This window comes from Amphiprion ocellaris, chromosome 14 (genome assembly GCF_022539595.1).
Source record: "Amphiprion ocellaris isolate individual 3 ecotype Okinawa chromosome 14, ASM2253959v1, whole genome shotgun sequence".
Taxonomy (NCBI): Eukaryota; Metazoa; Chordata; class Actinopteri; family Pomacentridae; genus Amphiprion; species Amphiprion ocellaris.
Genome location: NC_072779.1, coordinates 603,215 through 627,579, shown reverse-complemented (window position 1 = coordinate 627,579; position 24,365 = coordinate 603,215). Strand labels below are relative to the sequence as shown.

The 24,365-nt window shown below is 36.8% G+C and overlaps 1 protein-coding gene and 1 long non-coding RNA gene across 3 annotated transcripts in view; one reads left to right on the top strand and one right to left on the bottom strand.

Annotated features, from left to right (window-relative positions):
- Window positions 1-1,729: 1,729 nt before the first annotated feature.
- Window positions 1,730-24,365, bottom strand: part of klf5l (Kruppel-like factor 5 like) — a 41,073-nt gene continuing 18,437 nt past the window's right edge. The window contains exons 2-4 of one of the 2 annotated variants that reach the window (XM_023294728.3): window positions 20,061-20,961; window positions 17,225-17,284; window positions 1,730-4,342 (exon numbers count right to left, since the gene is read on the bottom strand). In XM_023294728.3, coding sequence (XP_023150496.2) covers window positions 4,164-4,342; window positions 17,225-17,284; window positions 20,061-20,961 — 1,140 coding nt within the window. In that variant the 3' untranslated portion in view covers window positions 1,730-4,163. Of the gene's footprint in view, window positions 4,343-15,971; window positions 16,819-17,224; window positions 17,285-20,060; window positions 20,962-24,365 lie in introns of those variants that run through there. The other variant, XM_055017202.1, reaches the window with a different exon arrangement.
- LOC118469207 (uncharacterized) overlaps window positions 11,975-24,365 on the top strand; it is a 34,128-nt gene continuing 21,737 nt past the window's right edge. Inside the window, exon 1 of the long non-coding RNA XR_004846042.2 lies at window positions 11,975-13,011. This is a non-coding gene — a long non-coding RNA (uncharacterized LOC118469207). The remainder of the gene's footprint in view (window positions 13,012-24,365) is intronic.

Here is a 24,365-nt window from a genome sequence, read left to right as displayed (position 1 = left end):
GCAGAAACACAGCTGTCAGTGTCCACAGACAGCAAAAAGAGCTGAGAGGATCCATGAAAAAGGAAGTTCTCCCTCTAGAAGAACCTTAAAGCTCCATGGAGATTTGATGTTTACCACATGGACAAAGAAAAGACCTTCTGGAGGAAAGTTCTGTGGTCAGATGGATCAAAAACTCAGCCATTTGGCCTCAATTGCAGAAATATGTCTGGAGGAGAGAAGGTGAGGCCTTCAACCCCAAGAACACCAAATGTACCACCAGGCATGGTGGTGGCAGTATCATGGTCTGGGGTTGTTTTAGTAAAAACTGGAACAAGTTCTTTAAACAAAGTAAATCAAATAATGAAGAACGAGGATTACCTCCATATTCTTCAAGAAAATTTAATATCATGAGTCAGAAGGTTGGATCTTGGACACAGTTGGGTGTTCCAACAAGACGATGAGCCAAAACACACATTCAAAAGAGTGAGGAAATCCATTTTAGATGGGTCTCCCCAAATTCCTGACTTAAACCCCATCAAAAACTGCTGGATTGTGATGAGGAAACAAGTCTGAAAACTAACAAATTTGGTTTAACTGGAGATCAGGATGATCAAAGATACAACCAGAAACTTGTGGACATCTACCCATGCCGAGCTGAGGTGAAAATGGCCACAGGATGTTTAACCAAATAGGCTTTAAACCCAAGAACACCAAACCTAACCATCCAGCATGGTGGTGGCAGTATTATACCTCTGGGGTAGAACAAGTACTATAAACAAGTGCTATTTCATACATATAATATAATAATGAAGAAGGAGAATTACCTGCATGTCCTGCAATACGTTATATTGTACATTCAGGAAAACCTAAAATCATCAGAGAGAAGGTTAGGTCTTGGAGAAGTGGTCAAAGAGACAACCAGAAGCTTGTGGATGGTTTCAAAGAATACCTAGTTGAGATAAAACTGGACAAAGAACATTGTTTAAGTATTAGCATTGATGTATGTCTATTTTTGACCCAGTAGACTTTGTCATGTTTCCAGAAGACCTGTAATAAATCTATGAAAGAACCAAAATGCATGAATATTTTTGTGACAAAGCACTGAAAGGTAGGAGTTCTAGGAGTCACTGGAAAGTCAGGACACCTAAGATATATAAGCTCTTTACAAATGGATGTAAATATGCATACTAACTATAGTGGTTTAGTTGGGTTCATTTGGTCAAGAATAAGCAACAACGGTGACTAAAAACCACTTGATTACTGGTCAAATGTCTGGATTATGACCTTTGTAGGCAAAATATCAACTAAATCTAACTGCAGCAACTCTGTATTTTTTGATTTAGCGTGACAACTGGCATGCAGAAATGGTTCAGTCAGACATCTTTATGTCAAAGAACTGACCATTTAACACAGCTGGCTGTCAGATTAGATGTGATTTATTTGGGAGCTCTCAACGAATGTGAAGCAGGAATGAGGATTCTGCTTCAAGAAGTCAAATTAACTGAAAAAAAAACATGCAGAACTGCAGGGAAGTTAGGCAAGATGATAATTCTGTGTGTTTTTCGACCAAGTGACATCTTTCAGCTTAAACCCAGTTATTAGACATGATTCTCAATGACAAATAAATGTAAAATATGATCAGTACAGCATTAAATGACCAGAAATCTCAGTTTGAGCTTAGTACTAATTAATTTCTAACCTTATTTACAGATAATATCCAAAGCTGAGACAAAAAAAATGTAGGCAGTAATCTAGTATTATTTTAAGAATATTTTTATTATTTCATTGTAGCATCGTTGCAGCACAAACAGAAAACAAAAAAATAAACCGTTGTTCTTATTAATTTGTACATAAACAATCTGATAATTCTCTTACACACATGAAGTATCAAAACAAAATTACAACCGATCTAAAATCCCATTAGTTAAAAAAGGAAAAAAACAAAACAATATTAATATTATAACAGGAAATAAAACTAAAGAGATATTTACAGAGTCTTCTGTTGAAACTAGTTCTGTACACAGTGGGTGGTCGGCTCCTCCTAGAGAGACTTGAGAACTCGCTTCCTTGGGACTAAACTTTTTGGTAGTGTTGAAATAACAGGATGTGCTTCCACTTATTGGAGAGACATTGGCCAATCGATGCGTCGTGATTTCTCTAACCTCCACGGTAAAAATCAAACCCAGACTTTTAAAAAAACTTCTCCAGTGAAGGTCTAAATGTTCCGCCATCTGTTTCAGATTGCCATGTTTTAGTACGTTCTCGTAGAGTTTGGGGTTTTAAAAGAACAAAGACACAGTTTTGATGCTACAAAGCACCAGCTGCAGCAGAAAGAATCAGACTAGCAGTTCTTGTCGAACCGTCGCCACCTAAAGGCCAGAAATGCAACAGCAGCAGAAGGCAGGAAGTAGCAGTTTGTTCAATTTCAACGCTGAATTGTGCCACCTGCTGGTAGAACGTCAAAACTGTTGCCTAAAAACAACCTAAAGGAGGAGATAAATCATAAATTAATGTTCGTTTGCTGATTTATAGCCTCAATCTTTATTTGTTTAGTCATTAAAAGTAAAACAAAGTACAAGAGAAAACCACGGTTTTAAGTGTCCCAATATTTTTAATCACTTTCTTTGCCTGTGGGAGGCAGCGTTAAAACATTTTCGCCTATTTACGGTCCTGCTGTTGCTGGATTTCTGTCCTTTAAGTGTTAGAACTGGTCTGATAAGAGCCAAACAGCTCCCCCTGGTGGAGAAGCAGCATGCTAAATGTGAACGAGTGAGCTAGATTCACAAATTAGCAGGAAAATGTGATGCTGTGTTTCTGTCCACTTTTAGTGTTGCTCCCTTTAAGGCAAAACATGACCAGGGAGAATATTTCTTTAAATATTCAGTCAGTAAAAGCATTTTTTGTCCTCAATCCATTACTTGGCAACGGTTTCTGCAGATTATATCTCTTTCAGTTCAGGAAATCAGCCCTTGCTTTTGTATTATGCAACATTTTTTTCCCTTCTTCTAAAGCCAGTTGTTGGCAATCATATAAAACTGTGTGACAAAAAAAATGCAGAAGCTGCAACTGAAGTTTTATGTCCTGTAATGGAGTGAACGTTAACCTGCTGTCGCCACGCCACCCGTTAAGACCAATCAGACAACCCGATTACATAACAGCGCCGTCCACCCATCTCTGAGTGTCTTCAGCTGAAGTGTTGAACAAATAAAAGGAGATTAAGAAAATAACAGCGCTGAATAGAGACTACAAGCAGACCGCGGGCTGTTGTCAGAGGAGCCCGGTCGCCGTGGCAACCGCTAATGTCATGGATACAAACACTGGCAGGTCGACAGGTAATACCTGCACTGGAACAGGCAGAACTGGGTGATGATTAACTTTTCCATGTCAACTGTGTTTTTTTTTTTTTCTTGGAGGGAGGAGGAAGTTTCAACGTGGAATATTACTCATATTAACATTCAGTGAAAACAAACAAAAAAACGAGTTGTCAAGTATAAATTTCAATACATTCGTTGAATTCTCAAACGCACAGATGCACACATATTAACAGGTATTTACAGGACGGAGGGTGTTTCTGCCTCCACTTTTTAAAGTTCATCCCTCAGAATGATAAAAGACGGTGATGATAGAGGCGACGCTGGCAGCACAGTCGTAGGAAAAGAAATAGTTCATGTTTGTTTTTCCCCAGGATTTAAATCAGAAGGAGTCTCAAATCCATGGTAGGAGTCTGAACAGCAGAGTCCTCGTGATGCTCGCTGGGTGCGTGGTTTAGATCGAGATACATCGACAGACGCCAAAAATCATCTCTGAGTTTCTAGCAAATCATTAGCTCTGGTCTGATAGCAGACGGTCGGTTTTATCCAGGAAAAGAGAACTTTGAGAGGATCTAAAAGTTTGGTTTTGTTAGTTTCTGAATCAAACTATTTTCTCTGATTGTAGAAGTGAAACCAAACGGATGTGTGGGCATTTCTAAGCTTCTCTGCACCACGAGAACATCCCTCAGATTCATTTCCTGAATATAAACCCTGACCGACGACTACATGATCCCTCACTGGCTTCCCAGTTATTCATAACTAAATGATCTCAGCACTCAGAATAAACACCAGGGATGATTCTAGTATCTGCTGTGGTGTTCTGATGGAAGCTCTGCTGGAGTGTTACTGCGTCTTGGTTGGTATGTGAAGGTGTTAGTTCTGGTGGCGCTTCATGTGCAGAGCCAGGTGGTCCGAGCGCGAGAAGCAGCGGCTGCAGGCGACGCACTTGAAGGGTTTGGCTCCGGTGTGCTTCCGGTAGTGTCTGGTGAGCTCGTCTGATCGGGCAAAACGCCAGTCGCAGCTTTCCCACGTGCAGCGGTACGGTTTCTCACCTGCAAGAGGGCAAAGGAGACGATGGAGGCGTTAGGAATATATAGAATATTCCCTCATAATGACAGATTTTTGATTGTTTCTTTTTAGGATTTCTGTTCATGGAGTCTTTAACAGAAGTTTTAACCCTCCTGTCGTCCTGGGGGTCAAATTGACCCGCTTTTAAGTTTGAAAATGTGGAAAAAAATGTATTTTCACAGTGAAACTTCTGATGTCCACATTTTCAGGAAATTTTTAAACATTTTTTGATGGAAAAAAATGTTAAAAAAAAAAGGTTTCTTAAGAACATTCACATAAAAATCAACCAAAATAAAGTGAATTTTGCTGGATTTTGGTTGATTTTTATGTGAATGTTCTTAAAGAAAATATTACAAGTTTTACTGATATATATGGAATCACTTTAGATATTTTTTGGGTTTTTTTAGAAGATTTTTACTCATTTCTTGAAAATATTTACAAGAATTTTCTTGCCAAATTTGTGGGATATTTTTAAAATAAAACTTTTAAGGGAAATTTTTAAGGAATTATTGGAATTTTCTTGCTGAAGGTTTTGCAAATTTTCAGAAATTTGGGGAATTTTTTGCTGAATTTTTGGATTTTTTTCACACAAGGAAACAATATTTTTGGTGCCCATAAATGAAGATAACAGGAAGGTTAACTAAATTTCTCCTCAATTTCTGCAGAGCTGCTGGTAGAAGCTGTGTGTGTGCAGCTCAGTCTGTTAATAACAGACACACCTTTATTTACAGGTACATTTATCATTATCAGAACATGTGTGTGCTCTCAGATTATCAAACTGCCTTTCTATTATTTGTTAACAGCAAATGGAGTTTTTTTTCTGCCCCGAATGCAGCAAAGTGAAGCTACGTGGGATTTTTGTGGATGTTTGCACAGATTAAAAGCATGTTTTATGTGGAAGGTTACACTGGAATTATTGGGAAAAACACAAATCAAGTAAAAGAGCTACTCCAGCTGTCGGTTTTATCAACAGTTTTATTGTTGCTGATACTCAAAGCGAGCCACGATGTCTGACTTCTTCCATCATTTTATCATCGGCTGAACTTTCTGACACGTTTCTGAACTTTATTACTGATGCAATTTGCAGTCACAAAACTGAGACGCCTGATTAAATACTGTCTAATTTGCATATTTTCAGTTGGAATTTCTTCTATAAAGTGAGAAAAAGCTGAACTGAGCTAAGTAGAAAGAACTGGAAGGCACAAAATCACAGAGATACAGCTAAAAAAATCATCACATTAAGTTTCTGAAGTCATGTTTCATGATTAGATTCCTGTTTTATTTGTTTATGACACTACAAGCTATGCCAAAATTCTGAATTTTCCAAAAATAATCTGCTTTGCAAGTTGTTTTTGAAGGAGGAAAATGATTCATCTCATTTTTAACACCTCGTGGATATGAATATACTGCTTTTAAATCACAAACCAAACCACTTTTTTTGCAAACAAGCTGCCTTTAACATGAAAACATCCATTAGTGCAGCTTTAAACTCAAACCCTGTTGGCCAACGGGGCGCTTTTTGAGTAAAACCGGGATTATTTAACAAGATATACCATAAATGTTTCACAATCTTCCTCTATCTGTTCTGCTAAACGTACGGGACACAAAGCATTTCCCACTGTTTTATAATTACAGGGTATAAAAGCTAAGAAGGCATGATGACAGAGAACCTGCAAAGTGGGAATTCAAAGCAGCGAGGAACAACAAGGCGAGTAAATCCAAGGCGACACTTATCCTGCTCCACCCAAACACTGACATTTCTCTGCTGTTGCCAAACAGGGAGCTAATCATCAACAAAGACGAGGGAAAATAATGAAAAAAAAGGTTCTGTTGAATGGGCTGGTATGCCACAGCAGGAGAGAAAAAAATACATGTCATCCTTCATAGCCGAGGTGGAAATTAATGTCTGGGAATCAACACGAGGCACAAACAGAACGGAGAGATAACCAAACAATAAAACTCTGCTGAAGACGCATTCCTGCTTCAACTGCGGTTTGGGACTTTCCTGAGCTGTTGGTGTTGTTACCTGAAAGTTCATCATTCAAATCCATGTGTTTAATGCCAGCTTATCCAATGAGGAATAACATTCTTTAGATTTATTTTTATCCCTGCAGGGTTTGTGGTGCAAAAACAGTCATCCTGGAGATGTTTGAGGCTATAAAATGTGATTTCTGAGGGACTCTTCTATCAGCGAGTGTGGCTCTGTTCGGGTCATCAAGTGCTCCTTACCAGCGATGGGCCTCGTTAGCGCTGATTAGATAGCTTCAGCTAGCGGCCATCCATCACTGAGTGACAGCGACGGGGTCCAAAGAGTAAAGAGGGGATTCAGGTGACTCCAAGAAGACAAAGAGGGCACAAGGAAGAAGGCTTCAGTCTGGGAGTTTATTTTAACCTCCTGTTGTCCTCATTTATGGGCACCAAAAAATATTGTTTCCTTGTCGGAAAAAAATCCAAAAAAGTCAGCAAAAAAATTCCCCAAATTTCTGAAAATTTGCAAAACCTTCAGGAAGAAAATTACAATAATTCCTTAAAAGTTTCCCTTAAAAATTTTATTTTAAAAAAATCCTCCAAATTTGGCAAGAAAATTCTTGTAAATATTTTCAAAAAATGAGTAAAAATCTTCCAAAAAATCCTAAAAATATCTAAAGTGATTCCATATATATCAGTAAAACTTCTAATATTTTCTTTAAGAACATTCACATGAAAATCAACCAAAATCCAGCGAATTTTGGTTGATTTTTATGTGAATGTTCCTAAAGAAACATTTTTTAAGCATTTATTTTATTTCCACCAAAAAATGTTCAAAAATTTCTAAAAAATGTTGAAAATATGGACATCAGAAGCTTCACTGTGAAAATATTTTTTCCCCCACATTTTCAAACTTTGAATTGGCAAAATCCTCAGGAAGAAAATTCCAATAATTCCTCAAAAGTTTCCCTTAAAAGTTTTACACACAAAAAAAATCCCCCAAATTTGATAAGAAAATTCTTGTAAATATTTTCAAAAAATTAGTAAAAATTTTCCAAAAAAATCCTAAAAATATCTAAAGTGATTCCATATATATCAGTAAAAGTTCTATTTTCTTGAAGAACATTCACATAAAAATCAACCAAAATCCAGCGAATTTCGGTTGATTTTTTTGTGAATGTTCTTCAGAAACATTTTTAGCATTTCTTTTTTCCACCAAAAAATGTTCAAAGATTTACCAAAAATATTGAAAATGTGGACATCAGAAGTTCCGCTGTGAAAATATTTTATATTTTCTACATTTTCAAACTTTAAAACGGGTCAATTTGACCCGCAGGATGACACCAGGGTTAAAAACATCTCCAGTTTTGGCGTATTTCTGAGACATCTCATCCTCTACAGTCCAAGAACCACTTAAGAAGGTCTTTCCAGACACTTAAACGATAGGATTGTGAGTGTAAATGCGTTAATAGCTTTTAAACCCCACTCCAGCCTTCTATCTGGACAATATCCTGTTCCTTCGCCACTGTGTTTGGAGTTCATATAAAAGGCCCCACAGGTGTGTTTGGTTTTGCTCTATAGCTGCACAGTCGGAGTCAAAAGTGCAGTGACTATTATCCGTGAAAGCTGGCAAACAGTTTGTTGAAATATGACACACATGCACCGAACAAACACACTGGGCTGGTATATGTTCCTGAACAAGCCGAACCTCCATCCATCCCGAGGCGCTTTCATTTTCCTTCATTCTGAAGGTGAACATGTCGAGTTTAGAGGAGATTTACTGCACTGTTTGGTCCATTTATCACCAGTGAAATGAGAGAAAAAAGGACAACAGCGTCACATATGTGCCTCTTCAACTTAATCCTCCTGTTGTCCTCATTTACGGCCACCAAAAAAATATTGTTTCCTTGTCGGAAAAAAATCCAAAAAAAAATCTGCAAAAAAAATTCCCCAAATAACTGAAAATTTGCAAAACCTTCATTCCAATAATTCCTTGAAAGTTTCCCTTAAAAGTTTTATTTTTTAAAATCCCCCAAATTTGGCAAGAAAATTCTTGTAAATATTTTTTTAAAAATTAGTAAAAATCTTCAAAAAAAAACTTAAAAAAAATCTAAAGTGATTCCATATATATCAGTAAAATTTGTAATATTTTCTTGAGAACATTCACATAAAATTCAACCAAAATCCAGCAAATTTCACTTGATTTTGGTTGAATTTTTGGGAATGTTCTTAAGAAACATTTTTAACTTTTCTTTTTTTCCACCAAAAAGTGTTCACAGATTTCCCAAAAATGCTGAAAATGTGGACATCAGAAGTTTCACTGTGAAAATATATATTTGTCCACATTTTCAAACTTTAAAACGGGTCAATTTGACCCGCAGGAACACGAGAGTTAAAGACCCACAGAAAATAGGTATTTATTGCTCATTTTTCAGCCACGGTGTTAAATTAAAGCACATATGAGTCATAAATGAAACATAAAACTGACATATTTCACTCTGGTGCAAACTTAATGCATTCAAACTTGTGCTTGATCAGCATTTTTTTCCATTTAGTGGTCTCTGTGTAATATTAATATTCCATACATGAAGAAGAATCTGTGCAATAATCAACCTTTTATTTAAATCCTGTGCAGTACTGTTGTCTACATTTAGAGGAATCTATATTTTCTACAAGTAAATGAATCCGCATAATATCCAAAAGTGAAACTCGAGATGCAAGTTAGCTAGAAAAAAAGAGTGTAATTGTGTGTGTGTAATTTTGGAGTCATATATTTTTTTAAAAAATGATTTACTTTCTTTAAAAAGACAGACTTTTTAATTTGGTCATTATTTACAGTTTTGGCCTCTTGAGTATTTTTTTCATCCATCCATCCATCCATCCATCCATCCATTTTCTATACACCGCTTAATCCTCACTAGGGTCATGGGGGTGCTGGAGTCTATCCCAGCTGACTCAGGTGAAGGCAGGGGACACCCTAGACAGGTCACCAGTCTGTCACAGGGCCACATACAGAGACAAACAATCACTCTCACATTCACACCTACGGGCAATTTAGAATGATCAATTAACCTCAGCATATTTTTGGACTGTGGGAGGAAGCCGGAGTACCCGGAGAAAACCCACGCATGCACAGGGAGAACATGCAAACTCCATGCAGAAAGATCCCGGGAAAGCCGGGACGTGAACCAGGGATCTTCTCGCTGCAAGGCGAAAGTGCTAACCACTACGCCACTGTGCAGCCGTATTTTTTTCATTTATTTTTTATTTTTTTGATATTTTAAATGCCAATTATTACTTCTCATTGTGATTTTACTAGATATCATCCACAATTTAGCAAAAAAAATACAAAATAAAAAATGGGAAAACCTGTAATTATTTCTGTAACATCTCCAATGTGCACATTTATTCTTTTAAAAAACTGTAAACATAACAATATTTTCTGCTTAATTAAATACAGCAAAAATAGTGTAATGTTATGTAAAAAAGAATTCAGAAAAATGCAGATTTATTGTGTATGTTTTTTTTTTGTTAAAATATAATTTACCATTTGCTAACCGCTAACTGGCTGAAAAATACCTAAAAAGACATTTTTCTTTGTGATTTTATTAGTTATGTAATTTTTAACAAAGCATGGCTAATCTATAAATGTTTGGAAAAATCACCGTTAAAAAAATACTTCTTCCAGTGTTTACTTCTGGTTTATTTTTCACTCATGTCTTTATGTTTTTGCACTTTTCCCTTCACTGCCATAACACTGCAAATGTCCCTGATAGGACCAATAACAAATCATCCAGTCTTATCAAATCATATCAAGCCTTATCTTATCTTCAGATTTTCTTCTGATCGTCAGCAGGGTTAAAACTCTTTCAGCTTCAAATAAAACTTTAAAAATAGAGTCGAGCTGCTCTCATTGAAAATAAAAATAAAAAGCATTTAAAGTCCTTTAAAGTATAGGAGACCCAGCAGCTGTTTGATCAGGTGGCTGATTAGAAACGACATTAACAAACACGTCGTTTAAACCATAATGGACAAACACACAGCCTGAGACACACAATCACAACAAAACACACAGAAACATGCAGGTTACAGAGCATCAATCATTCTGGACAAAAACAGCCATTGAAGCAGAATGCTGAAAGCTTTGTGTGGAGAGACGTGTTTGCTCTATAGGAGGCTTAAAGTCTCTCTGACGCTGAAAAATGACAGTGTGCCAGAGTTTGAATAAATCCGGTACAGAAACAAGTGATTAACCCTCCTGTTATCCTCATTTATGGGCAACAAAAATATTGTTTCCTTGTGTGAAAAAAATCCAAAAATTCAGCCAAAAAATTCCCCAAATTTCTAATAATTTGCAAAATCTTCAGGAAAAAAATTCCAATAATTCCTTAAAAGTTTCCCTTAAAAGTTTTATACAAAAAAATTTAAAAATCCCCCAAATTTGGCAAGAAAATTCTTGTAAATATTTTCAAAAAATGAGTAAAAATCTTCCAAAAAAATTCCTAAAAATATCTAAAGTGATTCCATCAGTAAAACTTCTAATATTTTCTTTAAGAATATTCACATAAAAATTGATTTTTTGTGAATGTTCTTAAGAAACATTTTTAACATTTCTTTTTTCCACCAAAAAATGATCCCAAAAATGTTGAAAATGTGGACATCAGAAGTTTCACTGTGAAATTATTGTTTTTCCCCCATTTTCAAACTTTAAAACGAGTCAATTTTGACCCACAGAACGACACGAGGGTTAAAGACGCTGAAAGATGACAGACGATGGGGCAGATTTTAGTAAATCTGTACAGAAACAAGCCATTAAAGTAAACCTGGCAGCCATTTAACTCCATGCACGACTCTACACAGTCTGGAATAAAACATCAGCGCTGTAATAACGTTTTATAACCACCTCTGGCTGCTTTTACTGAGTCAAAGAGCAAACACTTCCAGGCTCTCCAGGACACCCATAAACTCTTTGTGGACCTCTCAGCTTTATCAGCTCAGTGAGTGTTTGTGAAGAGGGCAGGAGGCTTCCCTAATCAGCCCGATAGCGCTCTGCTCGTTACACACACGTACACACAAAGCTGCACACTAACACAATTACAAAAGAGCTGCAGCGGCTGCAGAGGCCACAGTCAAAGCTCTGGACGATGATGCAACGTCAACAGCTTCCGGATATCTGAGCTTCTACTGGGATTCAAACCTGCGACCTGCATGTGGTTCTAGTCTGTTAAATGTCGTCTGCAGCAGTGGAGGGGATCAAAATATGCAGAATATTTGTCTGAATACAAGTGGAGATCCTGGAGTCTGAAAGTCCTGCATTCACAAATGTTTCTACCAAGCAGTTTCAGTTGCTCCAGTCACATTTTTACTCAATGTGGGCTCATTTTTCACTGCAATATAACCAAAATCCAGCGAAATTCGCTGGATTTTGGTTGATTTTTTTGTGAATGTTAAGAAACATTTTTAACATTTTTTTGTAACCAAAAAATGTTCAAAGATTTCCCAAAAATGTTGAAAATGTGGACATCAGAAGTTTCACTGTGAAAAAAAAAAAAAAAAAAAAAAAAAAAAAAAAAAAATATATATATATATATATATATATATATATATATATATTTCCACATTTCCAAAGTTTAAAACATGGGTTAAAATGTACAGCATTTTTCCAAATTCCTACTGATGTTACTCTATTTACTATAGATATTCTGCTACTAACATTTTTATTTCTGTTTCCAAACCTGTCTCCTTTCTGATCCGTGTAAACACAGCCTGCAGTTCAGCCGAATAAATCCCTGTATTTTTAATAACATGATTCTTGGCTGTAGCCGAGTCATTTCCAGCTTCTTTGTTGCGTCTGGGAGAGCAATTTTTTTTGTTTTTACAGAATTTGAATAAACCAAATTGGATAATTTTAACGGATTTTCAATTGACTTATGTAGAAGAAAATGTTGAGCATCACGTTGCATGTGAGTAGTTCTGGTTTTACAGCTTCTTGTTCAAATAAATGGTGGAATTTTGGTGATTTTTAAAAAGATAACAAGACTTTAATGTCCGATAGCAAGTTTTTGGGTTCAGAGAGTTCAGTATTCTCTTCAAAATATACTTCCAAAGTGTCTAGTGTTGAATTAAACATATTTCTGATGTTGAAACTGAGTGTTTTAGTGCCAATAACTCAACATACTGTGTCAGTATTAGTTCATGTTGTAATTTGTTGATGTCTACCACAGTAAAATGGAAGGTTTTTTCCTCTAAACTGTTCTTAATTCTGATTTTTCTGTAGATTTATGTGTTGTATGTCATTGCATTCCACCTGTCTGATTTGGTAGAATTTAAATTGGCGCCTCATGCATCAAATATCTCAACCTGTTTTCATGCAGATTAAGTCCTGAGCCAGTCCCAGCATGCAGAATCCTCACAGATAAACATATTTACATCAATTTGCAGTTTCCAGTTCACTAAACCTGAATTTTTTTGACCTTTGGGAGGAAAACAAGTCGAAACAAACTCGTTCCAAACCCAGGAATGCCTCCAGTTCGAGAAGCGTGGAGTTCAACGAGGCGCCGTTCTGCTGGAACCTCCCAACATCAGCAAACACGACATGAACATCTGCAACAAAAGCTAATCAGCAGTGGCAGAAGAAGAGTTGGATTTCTTGGGAAAGTGTGCTGCAGAAGTGGACGTCTGTCAGGTAAAGAAACTAAAACTAACTGCACCGTCTAAACACACACTCCCACGCAACTTGCTGATAAAGTCTCTTCAAGAAACAACAAAACAGCTCATATATCTGCCAGGGAGTTGAAACAGACACAAACAGGGATGATGTTTGATGCAACATGTGGTTCATTCTGCACTGATTTAACTCCAAATGAATCATAGTTGAAGTGACAGACTGCTGAATCTCTGGTCTAAACTAAAAAAACAGCCAAACATATCTCTTTTAAAAGATATCTGGGAGCCTGTATTGCATAATTAGACTGCAAAGACACGAAGACTGCAGCTGCTCTTATCAGTCCGTCCGTCAATCAGTGTCTGCAGAACGTAAACAGGCAAACTGAGCGTTTCTGCCACACAGGTTTGACAGGTTAAGTGGCGACGGGAAGATTAATAGCGAAAATAACGATAAAGTTTGGAGCATGGCAAAAAGTAAGATCTTAAAGTCAACACGAAGCCGATGTAAGGAGGCTATAATGTGGCTAACGTTATCTTCTCTATTTGACTTGGAGAACAAAACTGGCTGCAGCGTTTTGTATGAGTTCAAGGTGTGAACAGTGTTGGAGCAGGCAAACATTCATCAGTTCTGGAAAAAGATAAAGCCTGAGTAGCTTTCAGGAAATCTGGAGTTAAAGATATCTTCACTATTTAGGGCACTGGGTTTAAACTGAAGACACAATGGGATTATTTTGATGTTTCTGTTCTCAGTTGGTTTCAGTTATTTGATTGAGAGCATTTCAATAAGTCTGTCTGCACATTTAGTTGTGTTTTATCTGAAAAAGTATGGATTATTTCTTTAAGAAGAAGCAGATAGAAAATAAAATGGAGATTTATTACAGAGCCCTGAGGCACTCCACAGTATACAGGATGAGGAAAACTCACCGAGAGTAAGATGTTGATCAGGATTTATAGACAAAAAACCGAAAGAAGCAGCGCATACAGTAGATAGAAAATAAAGTGGGGATCTATTACGAAGCCCTGAGGTACTCCAAAGCATAGAGGAGGTAAAAAACTCACCAATAGTGAGGATTTGAAAAGAAAATACTGACAGAAAAGAGGCAGTACATCTCGAAAGCTCATGCTCAGATGTTCTTTTATTCCAGATTTACCTATAAGTTTATAGTTTCTGTATAATCTCAGCTCATGAGTCATTGGCAAATAAACCAGACTGGTCAGGCCTGCATTGAGAGATGCAGATGGAGAGTAAATCCTGCTGGTAGGATTCACAGAGTCACCAGAACGAGTGACATGTTTCTGGCATTTTTTCTTGCTGCTGAACAACCGACTAATCGTGATGTTGAACTCAATGGTCGAGGGAAAACTGCCTGACCGTTTGCTGTTGGAGCTTAGATGATTTGATAAGTCTAGAAATACAAAGTTAGAAACATTGATATGTGGTATGCATTTCTGCAACAAAAAGGGCTGTTTTTTTTCTGAATTTCATGGGAATTATTGAGTTTCACCTCTTCAGGTCCCAAAACATGTTTCCAATAAAGTAGTTTCATAATAAATAATCTCAAACAACTTCTAGACATTCATTTTTAAAAAAACGCAGAGAACCGGTGATCACATCTTCTTGAAATGCTTGGTTATTTCAAAGAAGTTTGTCGGTCAGTTAGCAGATAAAACACATTCAGCATCATCATCTTCTAGTTCAGCAAAAATACAATCAGATTAAGTGTCGACAAGAACCTGAGGAGCTTTTGACTTTCATATTTTATTATCATCTGAATAACTAATCATCCTCCAAGCCTTACAAGATTGCACCTTTTTAGGTGGATGCAAGTGATTCAATTTTGGTTTGAATGTGACAGCTTATCCAAAGTGACATTAAAATATCCGTCTGACCTTCCTGTAAAGGTTTTTGTTGAATATAGTGTATAAAATATTGCTTTTCTGTTAACAAAGTGAGTGAAACCTGATCCGGCAGTCAGTTTGTGTTCCATCTGAATCAACCAAACTCCCAGTTTCAGCCATAAACCACTACTTCCCTCGAACATTTCAGCAGACTTGTGTAATGTTTTCACTCTGTTGTTGCGTTTACTATCCTCACTGCGTATTTTACAGCGCGTTTGTCTTCTGTGCTGCTGCATCCTGCATCAAGCCAACTTCCCCATAAAGATCCATCTTATCCGTTTACGACCACAGGGAGCTCCGTTTTTCTATTTTCCTGTCAGGCTTACGTGTTTCGCTCTTTCTTTACCTGCTGGAGGAGTCCTGCAGCTTCTAATCGCATGAGTAAACCTCCCGAATCCAGGTCTGAGGCCGCCGGGAATCCACAGGTTTCATCTTACAGAAGGGAAACACATCGAAACCTTCCCCCATTCTGCAGAAAAAAAAAACCCTTCCTCCTCCTACATCCTCCTGAAAAGAAACTAAAAAAGCAGGAGGAACTGGTTTGGGCCTCTGTTTAACAGCACGTCTTCCCTCTTTTCTCCTCTTTTCTTGGTCTCCTCCCTCCAGTCTTTGTTCTGTCTCTCTGGGGAAGCTCGAGCACGCATAAACATGACGGAGAAAAACAACAACAACAAATAAACGATGTTGTTTTTCCTCTTCATTATGTTTTCGTTCATCTCTATTATTGTAAATGGGAGTATCGAAACTGGCAAAGTTGCAAAATATGCAACATAATGACAATAAATCAGCATTAAGCAACTGACCTGAGAGCACAATAGCTGCAGATATATGACAGCGACAGGGTGTTTGCAGCTTTCAGCCCCAGGATTAGACAGAAAAATGTGAATATGTAAAAACAAAGAATTCATACAGAGTCAAGCAAACCTTCATCACTGCTCAAAATGCAGGAAACACGGTTTAAAAATTAAGTAAATACAAGAAAAGTCAAATTCTAGCAGCAGGGACACCAAACACTACTGTAAAATAACCGTCTTAAAACAATACGGTAAATTTTAATAATTGTAGTAGAGTTTCCAGCCATAATTTTACTGAATGTGTATTTTATTTATTTTATTGTTTAATGGAGGACATTTACAGTTGAGTAATGATATATTACAAAAATACAGGATCAATACTGTAGAAAATAAATGAGTTGTGTTTTATTTCATCATTTCATTCAAAAGAGCTTCTAAAAAATGGCAAAATGCTGCTGGAAAACTAGTCATTTAGAGTCAACTGTTGATTCTAGATCACATCAAAAGGGATATGAGTTTTTACATATATATGTTGTGCATATGACAGATTTTAATTGGGAAAAAGCATAAAATTTAATGGATTTGTATTTTAAATATTGCTAAACCACGATTGTTAAACCTTTATGAATATTAATACAATAATAAACTGTTAAACTTGGATCATACCAAGTCTAATATGTAACTTTACTTAAGAATCTTGTGTGTTAGTGTTTAAAAAGTCTGCTGACATATTAAGTTCAGGGATGTCGCATTGAAATATTGTAAACGTCTAAATGTAATTCAGTTAAGTTAATTTTGCTTACATCAAGTGTAAGTTTTTACACTTGTAATATTATTGATATCTTGGTGCATTTAAAAAAACATGGAAAAAAGTCTGTGAAATAAAATAGAAAAATTATAAATTATAAATGCAACTTCAAGCAGAACACTGAAGTCTCACTTTCGTTATTTCATTCTTCATTTATGCTTCACAAAACATCATGAACAACCTGAAATTTCTTCAGAAAAATGAGTTCAATTTCAAAAACTTTATGCCTCAGTTTATCATTTCCACATTACAACTTCCAGATCACAGAGTGTCGACAAAGGAACACAACATTTAGTCATCTGGAACTGAATCATAGAGGATTTTACTTTATGATCAAAACGTCAAAAAAAGACAAAAAACAAGACAAAATATTACAAAAACGAGACACAAAGGGACAAAAAAAATGGACAAACAACAAGTCAGACAAAAACACGACAAAAAACATGAGAAAATATTACAAAAACGAGGCACAAAACAACAAAAGAACCATGAACAATCTAGTATTTTACTTTATGATCCAAACCACTTGTCATGGTCTAGAAATGATTTTAAATTTATAGTTTTACTAATTTAAAATCTGCAGTTAATGTTTTCTCTGGAATTTTTACACTTTGAGGACCGGATCTGTCAGTCACAGACTAGTGGATTGTTGCTGCTGGACGTCTAAATAAATCCTCACAAACACCCTGATGTGTGTTCATCAAACGTCCCGTAGAAACCCTGATTCTTACCTGTGTGTGTCCTCTGGTGTGCCTTCAGATGAGAGCTTTTTGTGTAAACTTTGGTGCAGCCTGGAAGGAAAAAACACGGATCATGAGCCGGACGGACGGCAGAAACGTGCAGGAGAAGAAAACGGGAAATTTCTGCACCCATGAGTTAGAAGCATTTATATCCAGGAGGACAAACATGAAAACAAGTCAAAATCCACAAACCTGACCTGCAAGAAGAACTAAATGGACAATTTAACAGCTAATCCCTCCAAAAAAACTAAGTAAACAGAATAATTAACTATCATGTCGTCCTGCGGGTCAAACTGACCCGTTTTAAACTTTGAAAATGTGAAAGAAAAAAATTTCACAGTGAAACTTCTGATGTCCACATTTTCAACATTTTTGGGAAATTTTTGAAAATTTTTTGGTGAAAAAAAACAAATGTTAAAAATGTTTAAGAACGTTCACTAAAAAATCAACCAAAATCCAGCGAATTTCACTGGATTTTGGTTGATTTTTTTGTGAATGTTCTTAAAGAAAATATTAGAAGTTTTACTGATATATATGGAATCATTTTAGATATTTTTAGGATTTTTTTGGAAGATTTTTACTCATTTTTTGAAAATATTTACAAGAACTTTCTTGCCAAATATGAGGGATTTTTTCAAAATAAAACTTTGAAGGAATTATTGGAATTTTCTTCCTGAAAGTTTTGCAAATTTTCAGAAATGTGGGGAATTTTTTTGCAGAATTTTTGGATTTTTTTTCAGACAAGGAAACAATATTTTTTGGTGGCTGTAAATGAGGACAACAGGAGGGTTAATAGAGCTTTAAATTAGCAAAGATTGAGTGTTTTTCTATTAGAATCCTGTTGGTTTTCATGAACTCTTCTTTGTGAAGTTTCTTGTTTTCAAACCATAAAAATGTGGAAAGATGTAACGCCACATTTCCAAAAGAAACACAGTTAGGGTTGAGAATCTTCTACGACGACAATTTAATTTATTTAAGCCTGAGAATTTCTGCATTTCTCACATTGTTGACACTTTAGAAATTAAGAAACTGCACAAGAAACAAGTAAAATTGAGTCACATTTTTGGTCTTGAGGGCAGAATATGAGACTAAATTAGCTGTTGATGCCTGATTCAATTTTATTTAGTATCCTGGAATTCTGGTTTTATGCATAATTGTTTTTTTCTTGCATTGATGTGCACTTTTTTTTAAAGTATGGGAGAAAACTACTGACAGATTTATAGATGTGCAACTATTTACACAACTCTGTTCCTGGCAGTAAATGAAGCAGTGTTAACTTGTTCGGCTAGTCGTTGTGGTTTGCAGGACTCTACAGGCTGATGGTGTTGCACAAAAATGAGAAATAAAACAGAAGTAAACGATGGTGTGGTGGTTTGATTGCATTTTGACCTACATGCTGCTTAAGGCTCTCTAGATATGATCAGATATCTATCTTCATTAGAAGGTGGAGGCACAGAAACACTGCAGAGGAAGGTTGTGTTTGTTGCAGAACAATAAAAAAGAGTTTGTGTCGATGGAACTGTTTTTGAGTTGCTTTCATTTATAGACGATCACAGCTGACTCTGGTTAAAGCTTCTGATACTAAAGTATTATTGGTTCAACGTCAACTACAAAAGATTTAAATAAAAATTAGAAAACAGGACCCAAACCAAAAACTGAGCTGTGATTTATACTGTTGAAAATGTAGTTTTCAGTGCTAATGGACATTTAAAAATGGAATAATGGCGCCAAATTAATCCATGCTTTTTTGTTTATTGCTGGTTTAAATGGGAAATAGAACCCCTTTATCCTCTTTTGCATTGGTTTAAAAATGGGCCAGTTTCCTTGTTTTTTGTTGATGGAATAAAATGTAAAAACAAAAACAAAATTGGTCCATTTTCTCTTTTTGTTGCTGCATTAAAACAAAGAACGAGAAACGGTTCCATTTTCTCATTTTTGGTATTTGGTGAGAAACTGATTCTATTTTAGTTACCAGATTGGTCGAGTGCAATTCTAAGGCAGGAAAATACACGAACTGTGCAACAGCAGAGCTAGAACTTGACAGTTCAGCAGGTTGGTGTGCAGCGGGTTAGTTCTGAAGCACAAACTGGCCCCAATGACAGCACAAGTTAACCAAAGTCAAATCTGTTTTTTCTGCTTTTGATTTCACAACAAGAACAAAACCTGTTGAAAATAATAATGTCTGGTTTCTCTAGTGGAAGATTATTATCTGAGTTGAAATATTAACCCTCCTGTTGTCTTCATTTACGGGCATCAAAAAATATTGTTCCCTTGTCTGAAAAAAATCCAAAAATTCTGCAAAAAAACTCCACAAATTTATGAGAAATTGCAAAACCTTCAGGAAGAAAATTCCAATAATTCCTTAAAATTTTTCTTAAAAAAAACCCATAAAAAAATCCCCCAGATTTGGCAAGAAAATTCTGGTAAATATTTTTTAAAAATGAGTAAAAATCTTCCCAAAAAAATCCTAAAAATATCTAAAGTGATTCCATATATATCAGTAAAACTTCTAATATTTTCTTCAAGAACATTCAGAAATCTAACCAATATAACCAAAATCCAGCGAAATTCGCTGGATTTTGTTTGATTTTTTTGTGAATGTTCTTAAGAAACTTTTTTTTTTTTTTTTAAACCAAAAAATGTTCAAAGATTTCCCAAAAATGTAGAAAATGTGGACATCAGAAGTTTCACTGTGAACATATATATTTTTCCACATTTTCAAAGTTTAAAACTGGTCAGTTTGACCTGCAGGACAACGTGAGGGTTAAATGAATTTAAAGTTAAGAAAAGCATCCGTTAGTGAGTCGAACACAACCAGAGGACATACCTGGGTAGTCACAGAAGTGGATCCTCCTCTTCTCCAGCTCGGGGTTGTTCCTCCGGTTGTATTTGGGTCCCGTGAGGACGCCCTGGCCGTGCGTCATCAGCATGGCGTGAGAAGACAGCTTGATCCCTCCCAGACGCTGCTGGTACGGCGGTGGAGGCTGCGGCGCTAAGCTGAGCAGCTCCGCCTGGCCGTCGGGGCTCCCCGGCTGGGAGTTTGGGGGCGACGGCGGCAGGCTGTGGGGCGCCGTGTGCTGGGAGACGCCGCTGGGAGAGGCCTGGTAGTAGCCGTGGTGCTGCTGCAGCTGCTGCTCCGCCATCATGTAGCTGCCGTTGTTTGAGACGCCGCCGAGGTTCAGCATGGTCCTGGTGGAACCCTGAGCCGCCGGGCTGCTGTGCGTCAGCGTCATGGTGAGGTCGGCGCCGCTGGTGATGGGCATGTGGTAGACCTGCGGCTGGGGAGGCGGAGGGCCGATGTGGAGCTCTGTGTCCAGATTTTGCTGCTGAGAGCCGCCGGCGACGCTCACCACCCCTCCAGAGCTCATGTCTGGCTTTATGAAAACGTTGTTGACGACAGGCGGCATGCTGAAGACAGAGGTGAAGTCCGGCAGGGCTTGGGTGGAGGTGGGCAGGGAGCAGGGCACCTCCAGCCCTGGTTCTGTCTTGATCTGCTGGGGTGTGAGGGTCTTAGTGTTGGGCCGGTAGAGGCCTGTGCGGAGGTGAGTGGTGCTGGGCAGGATGACGTTAATGTTGAGGCTGTAGGGGGCAGAAGGTTTGTCCTCGGAGAAGTACTCGTCCACCACCGAGGCGCTCTCCCGTCGGTACTTCTTATCGGTGGCGTCGGTCGAGGGACTCAGAAGAGAAGTGTTGACCTGGGGGAGGTATTTGTCCAGCTCTAGTCGGGTCTGAAAAGAAACAAAGAGGAGACGAGGTTAACCCTCGTGTTGTTCTGCGGGTCAAAATTGACCCAGTTAAAAGTTTGAAAATGTGGAAAAAAAAAAAAAAAAATTCACAGTGAAACTTCTGATGTCCACATTTTCTACATTTTTGGGAAATCTTTGAACATTTTTTGGCGGAAAAAAAAGAAATATTAAAAATGTTTCTTTAAGAACATTCAGAAAAAAATCCACCAAAATCCAGCGAATTTCACTGGATTTTGGTGGATTTTTTTCTGAATGTTCTTAAAGAAAATATCACAAGTTTAATGATATATATGGAATCACTTTAGATATTTTTAGGATTTTTTTGGAAGATTTTTACTCATTTTTAAAAAATATTTACAAGAAATTTCTTGTCAAATTTGGGGGATTTTAAATTAGTTTTTTATAAAACTTTTAAGGGAAACTTTGAAGGAATTATTGGAATTTTCTTCCTGAAGGTTTTGGAAATTTTTAGAAATTTGTGGAATTTTTTTGCAGAATTTTTGGATTTTTTTTTAGACAAGGAAACAATATTTTTTGGTGCCATAAATGAGGACAATAGGAAGGTTAAAGGAGAAACTCTGCATCGGTCCTGAAACTAAAAATCCGCACTGACTGGGTGGAAAACTAGACATCTGTTCGAACAAACAAACTCTGAGAGCTGAAGAGATGCAGGACTTTCCCTGTTACTGCAAGAAGCAAATTGGTTTCTTTCTCTTCTGTGAAGCTAAAATCAGCATTTTAGTAGAAAAAAAACTACAGTTTCTTGACAGACAAACACAAAAACATCATCATAACTGTGCAGAAATCTTCTTCTGGAGATAAAAATCATAGACTGAATGATCAGCTGTGGGATTTCTAATTGTTTTGTGACTTTATTGGGCTGCAGGTGGCTCAAAGGAAAGCTCAGTTCCACAGTTAAAAGAAGCTAACACAGCATAAATGAACATATTCAGTGGATGAGACGGATAAAGCAGAGAGATTTCAAGAAAATAAACCTATTAAGAAAGAATAAAGCAAAAGCTCTCCTCCATCCCTTGATCAAACCTCATTCCTGTTTCCCAGCAGAGCTCTGACAAATAACCAAAACCAGGAGGATTCACCTGCATTTACCTTCATATTAATGATCCAGGATCAACGTTTTAATCAATGATCAATAACTGATTTGGTGTTCTGTTGGAATCCTAATGTTTACAACTACTCCTGCTTTCTTGTCATTTATGTGTTATGCAATACAACAATTCTGCAGCTATTTTATATCTATATTTCTCTCTCTATATATATATATATATTTCTATTTAGCCTCACAGTTGAAAGCTTTTCCCTTTGATAATTTACTAAACAACAGTCGTTTCCCAGGAAAACTCCAGAGAGACACAGGAAGGGAAGGTTGGAGATGTTTTTTTTTTATCTTTTCGTTTCGTTTGAGATTAAGAAATGAAGATTACAGGTGGGTAAGGTGTTGTCTACAACATGCTGTGGGACGAAACAAAAGCGAAATAATAAAACTAGAATTTAGTAGAAAGATGTGTTGATGTTTTTTTTTCAGGGTAAAACAGTTTTGCAGTCTGAGCTAATTCAAGAGAAGGCTGGAAAAACTGTCTTCTGTGTAACTGAAAAAAGAAAAGGAATTTCCTTCAAGATAAATAAAGCTTTATCTCAAATTATTGTTATTAAAAAGCTTTTCAATGCATTTATTTCAAATTGTGACTTAAAACAATGCAAAATCACAAAGGCTGCATTTTAGGACACACAGTTTGTGTGTTAATGTTTTTATTTCAAACCATCCTCTAACATTAGCCTTAATAAAAAATATCAAAATCGAATGAGGTCTGATCTTAACCCTCCTGTTGTCCTCATTTACGGGCACCAAAAATATATTGTTTGCTTGTCTGAAAAAAAATCTGAAAAAAACAGCAAAAAAATTCCCCAAATTTATGAAAATTTGCAAAACTTTCAGGAACAAAATTCCAGTAATTCCTTCAAAGTTTCCCTTAAACGTTTTAATTTTAAAAAATCCCCCAAATTTGGCAAGAAAATTCTTGTAAATATTTTGAAAAAATGAGTAAAAATCTTCAAAAAAATTCTAAAAATATCTGAAGTGATTCCATATATATCAGTAAAACTTCTAATATTTTCTTTAAGAACATTCACATAAAAATCAACTAGAATCCAGTGAAATTCACTGGATTTTGGTAGATTTTTTTCTGAATGTTCTTAAAGAAGCATTTTTAACATTTCTTTTTTTCCACCAAAAAATGTTCAAAAATTTCCCAAAAATGTAGAAAATGTGGACATCAGAAGTTTCACTGTGAAAATATTTTTTTTCCCCCACATTTTCAAACTTTATAATGGGTCAATTTTGACCCACAGAATGACATGAGGGTTAAATGCAAAATCTGTCAAACAAATCTCAAATAATTAAATATTTCCAACAAGTTCAGACATTAAGTGAAACACTGCTACTTATATATATTCTATGCAGAAACAAGAATTTAACAGGCAATAATCTCTATGTTGATCTACTAAGAAACCTTTTCAAGCAGCAGGACCGGACAGGCTGAGTGTAGAAGAAAATAAACTGCAGGTATTCAGAGGTTTCTGTCTAAGTAGAAGGCATTATCTGATCTTCATCCCTGATGGACTGGTGTGTGTGTGTGTGTGTGTGTGTGTGTGTGTGTGTGTGTGTGTGTGTGTGTCATTCAGAGTCAATGAAGCAAACGGTCACTGGTTTAGTGCTGCAGCAGAGACCACACACAGAGCCGGTTTACTTGTCGCATGCATGCACAAATGCACGCTGTTCATGCGCACCGACGTACACTGAATGCTCTCAGACACACACAAATAGGAAGAGAGTTCCTCTGCGGGTGTGTCCAATGGTTTGATGCATGAAGATGTAGCGAGAAAAAGAAAAAAAAGCACTCAGACAAACCAAAACAAAGACTGAAGGCATGAGAAAGACGCAGTGAAACTGTCTGACACTGTCAGGTAAAAATAGATCCACGGGAAGGATGACGAGAGGGAGGACAGACCACAGATATGACGCACACATACAGAATAACAGAAAAAAAACTGCACGAGAAGGAAATGAAGAAGAACCAAAGTCCAAAAAACAGCGAGAGAAAACCACAGCAGCTATGAAACTGATACTCAGTGTGTGAATGAATGCAGCTAATCTGACTGGAAGCTGCACACAAAAAGTCTGAGGGGAAATCTGCATGTTTCTAAGAAATCTGAAAATAAACACTAAATATCCCGCTGTGACTGTCATGGAAACAGAATATTTCATGTCTGAATCGCAGAAAATGCATAATTTCTGCACTGGTTTAGTTTGATTAAGGAATAAAATGAACCAATTATGCATTTCCATACTTGTCTGTACATTTTGA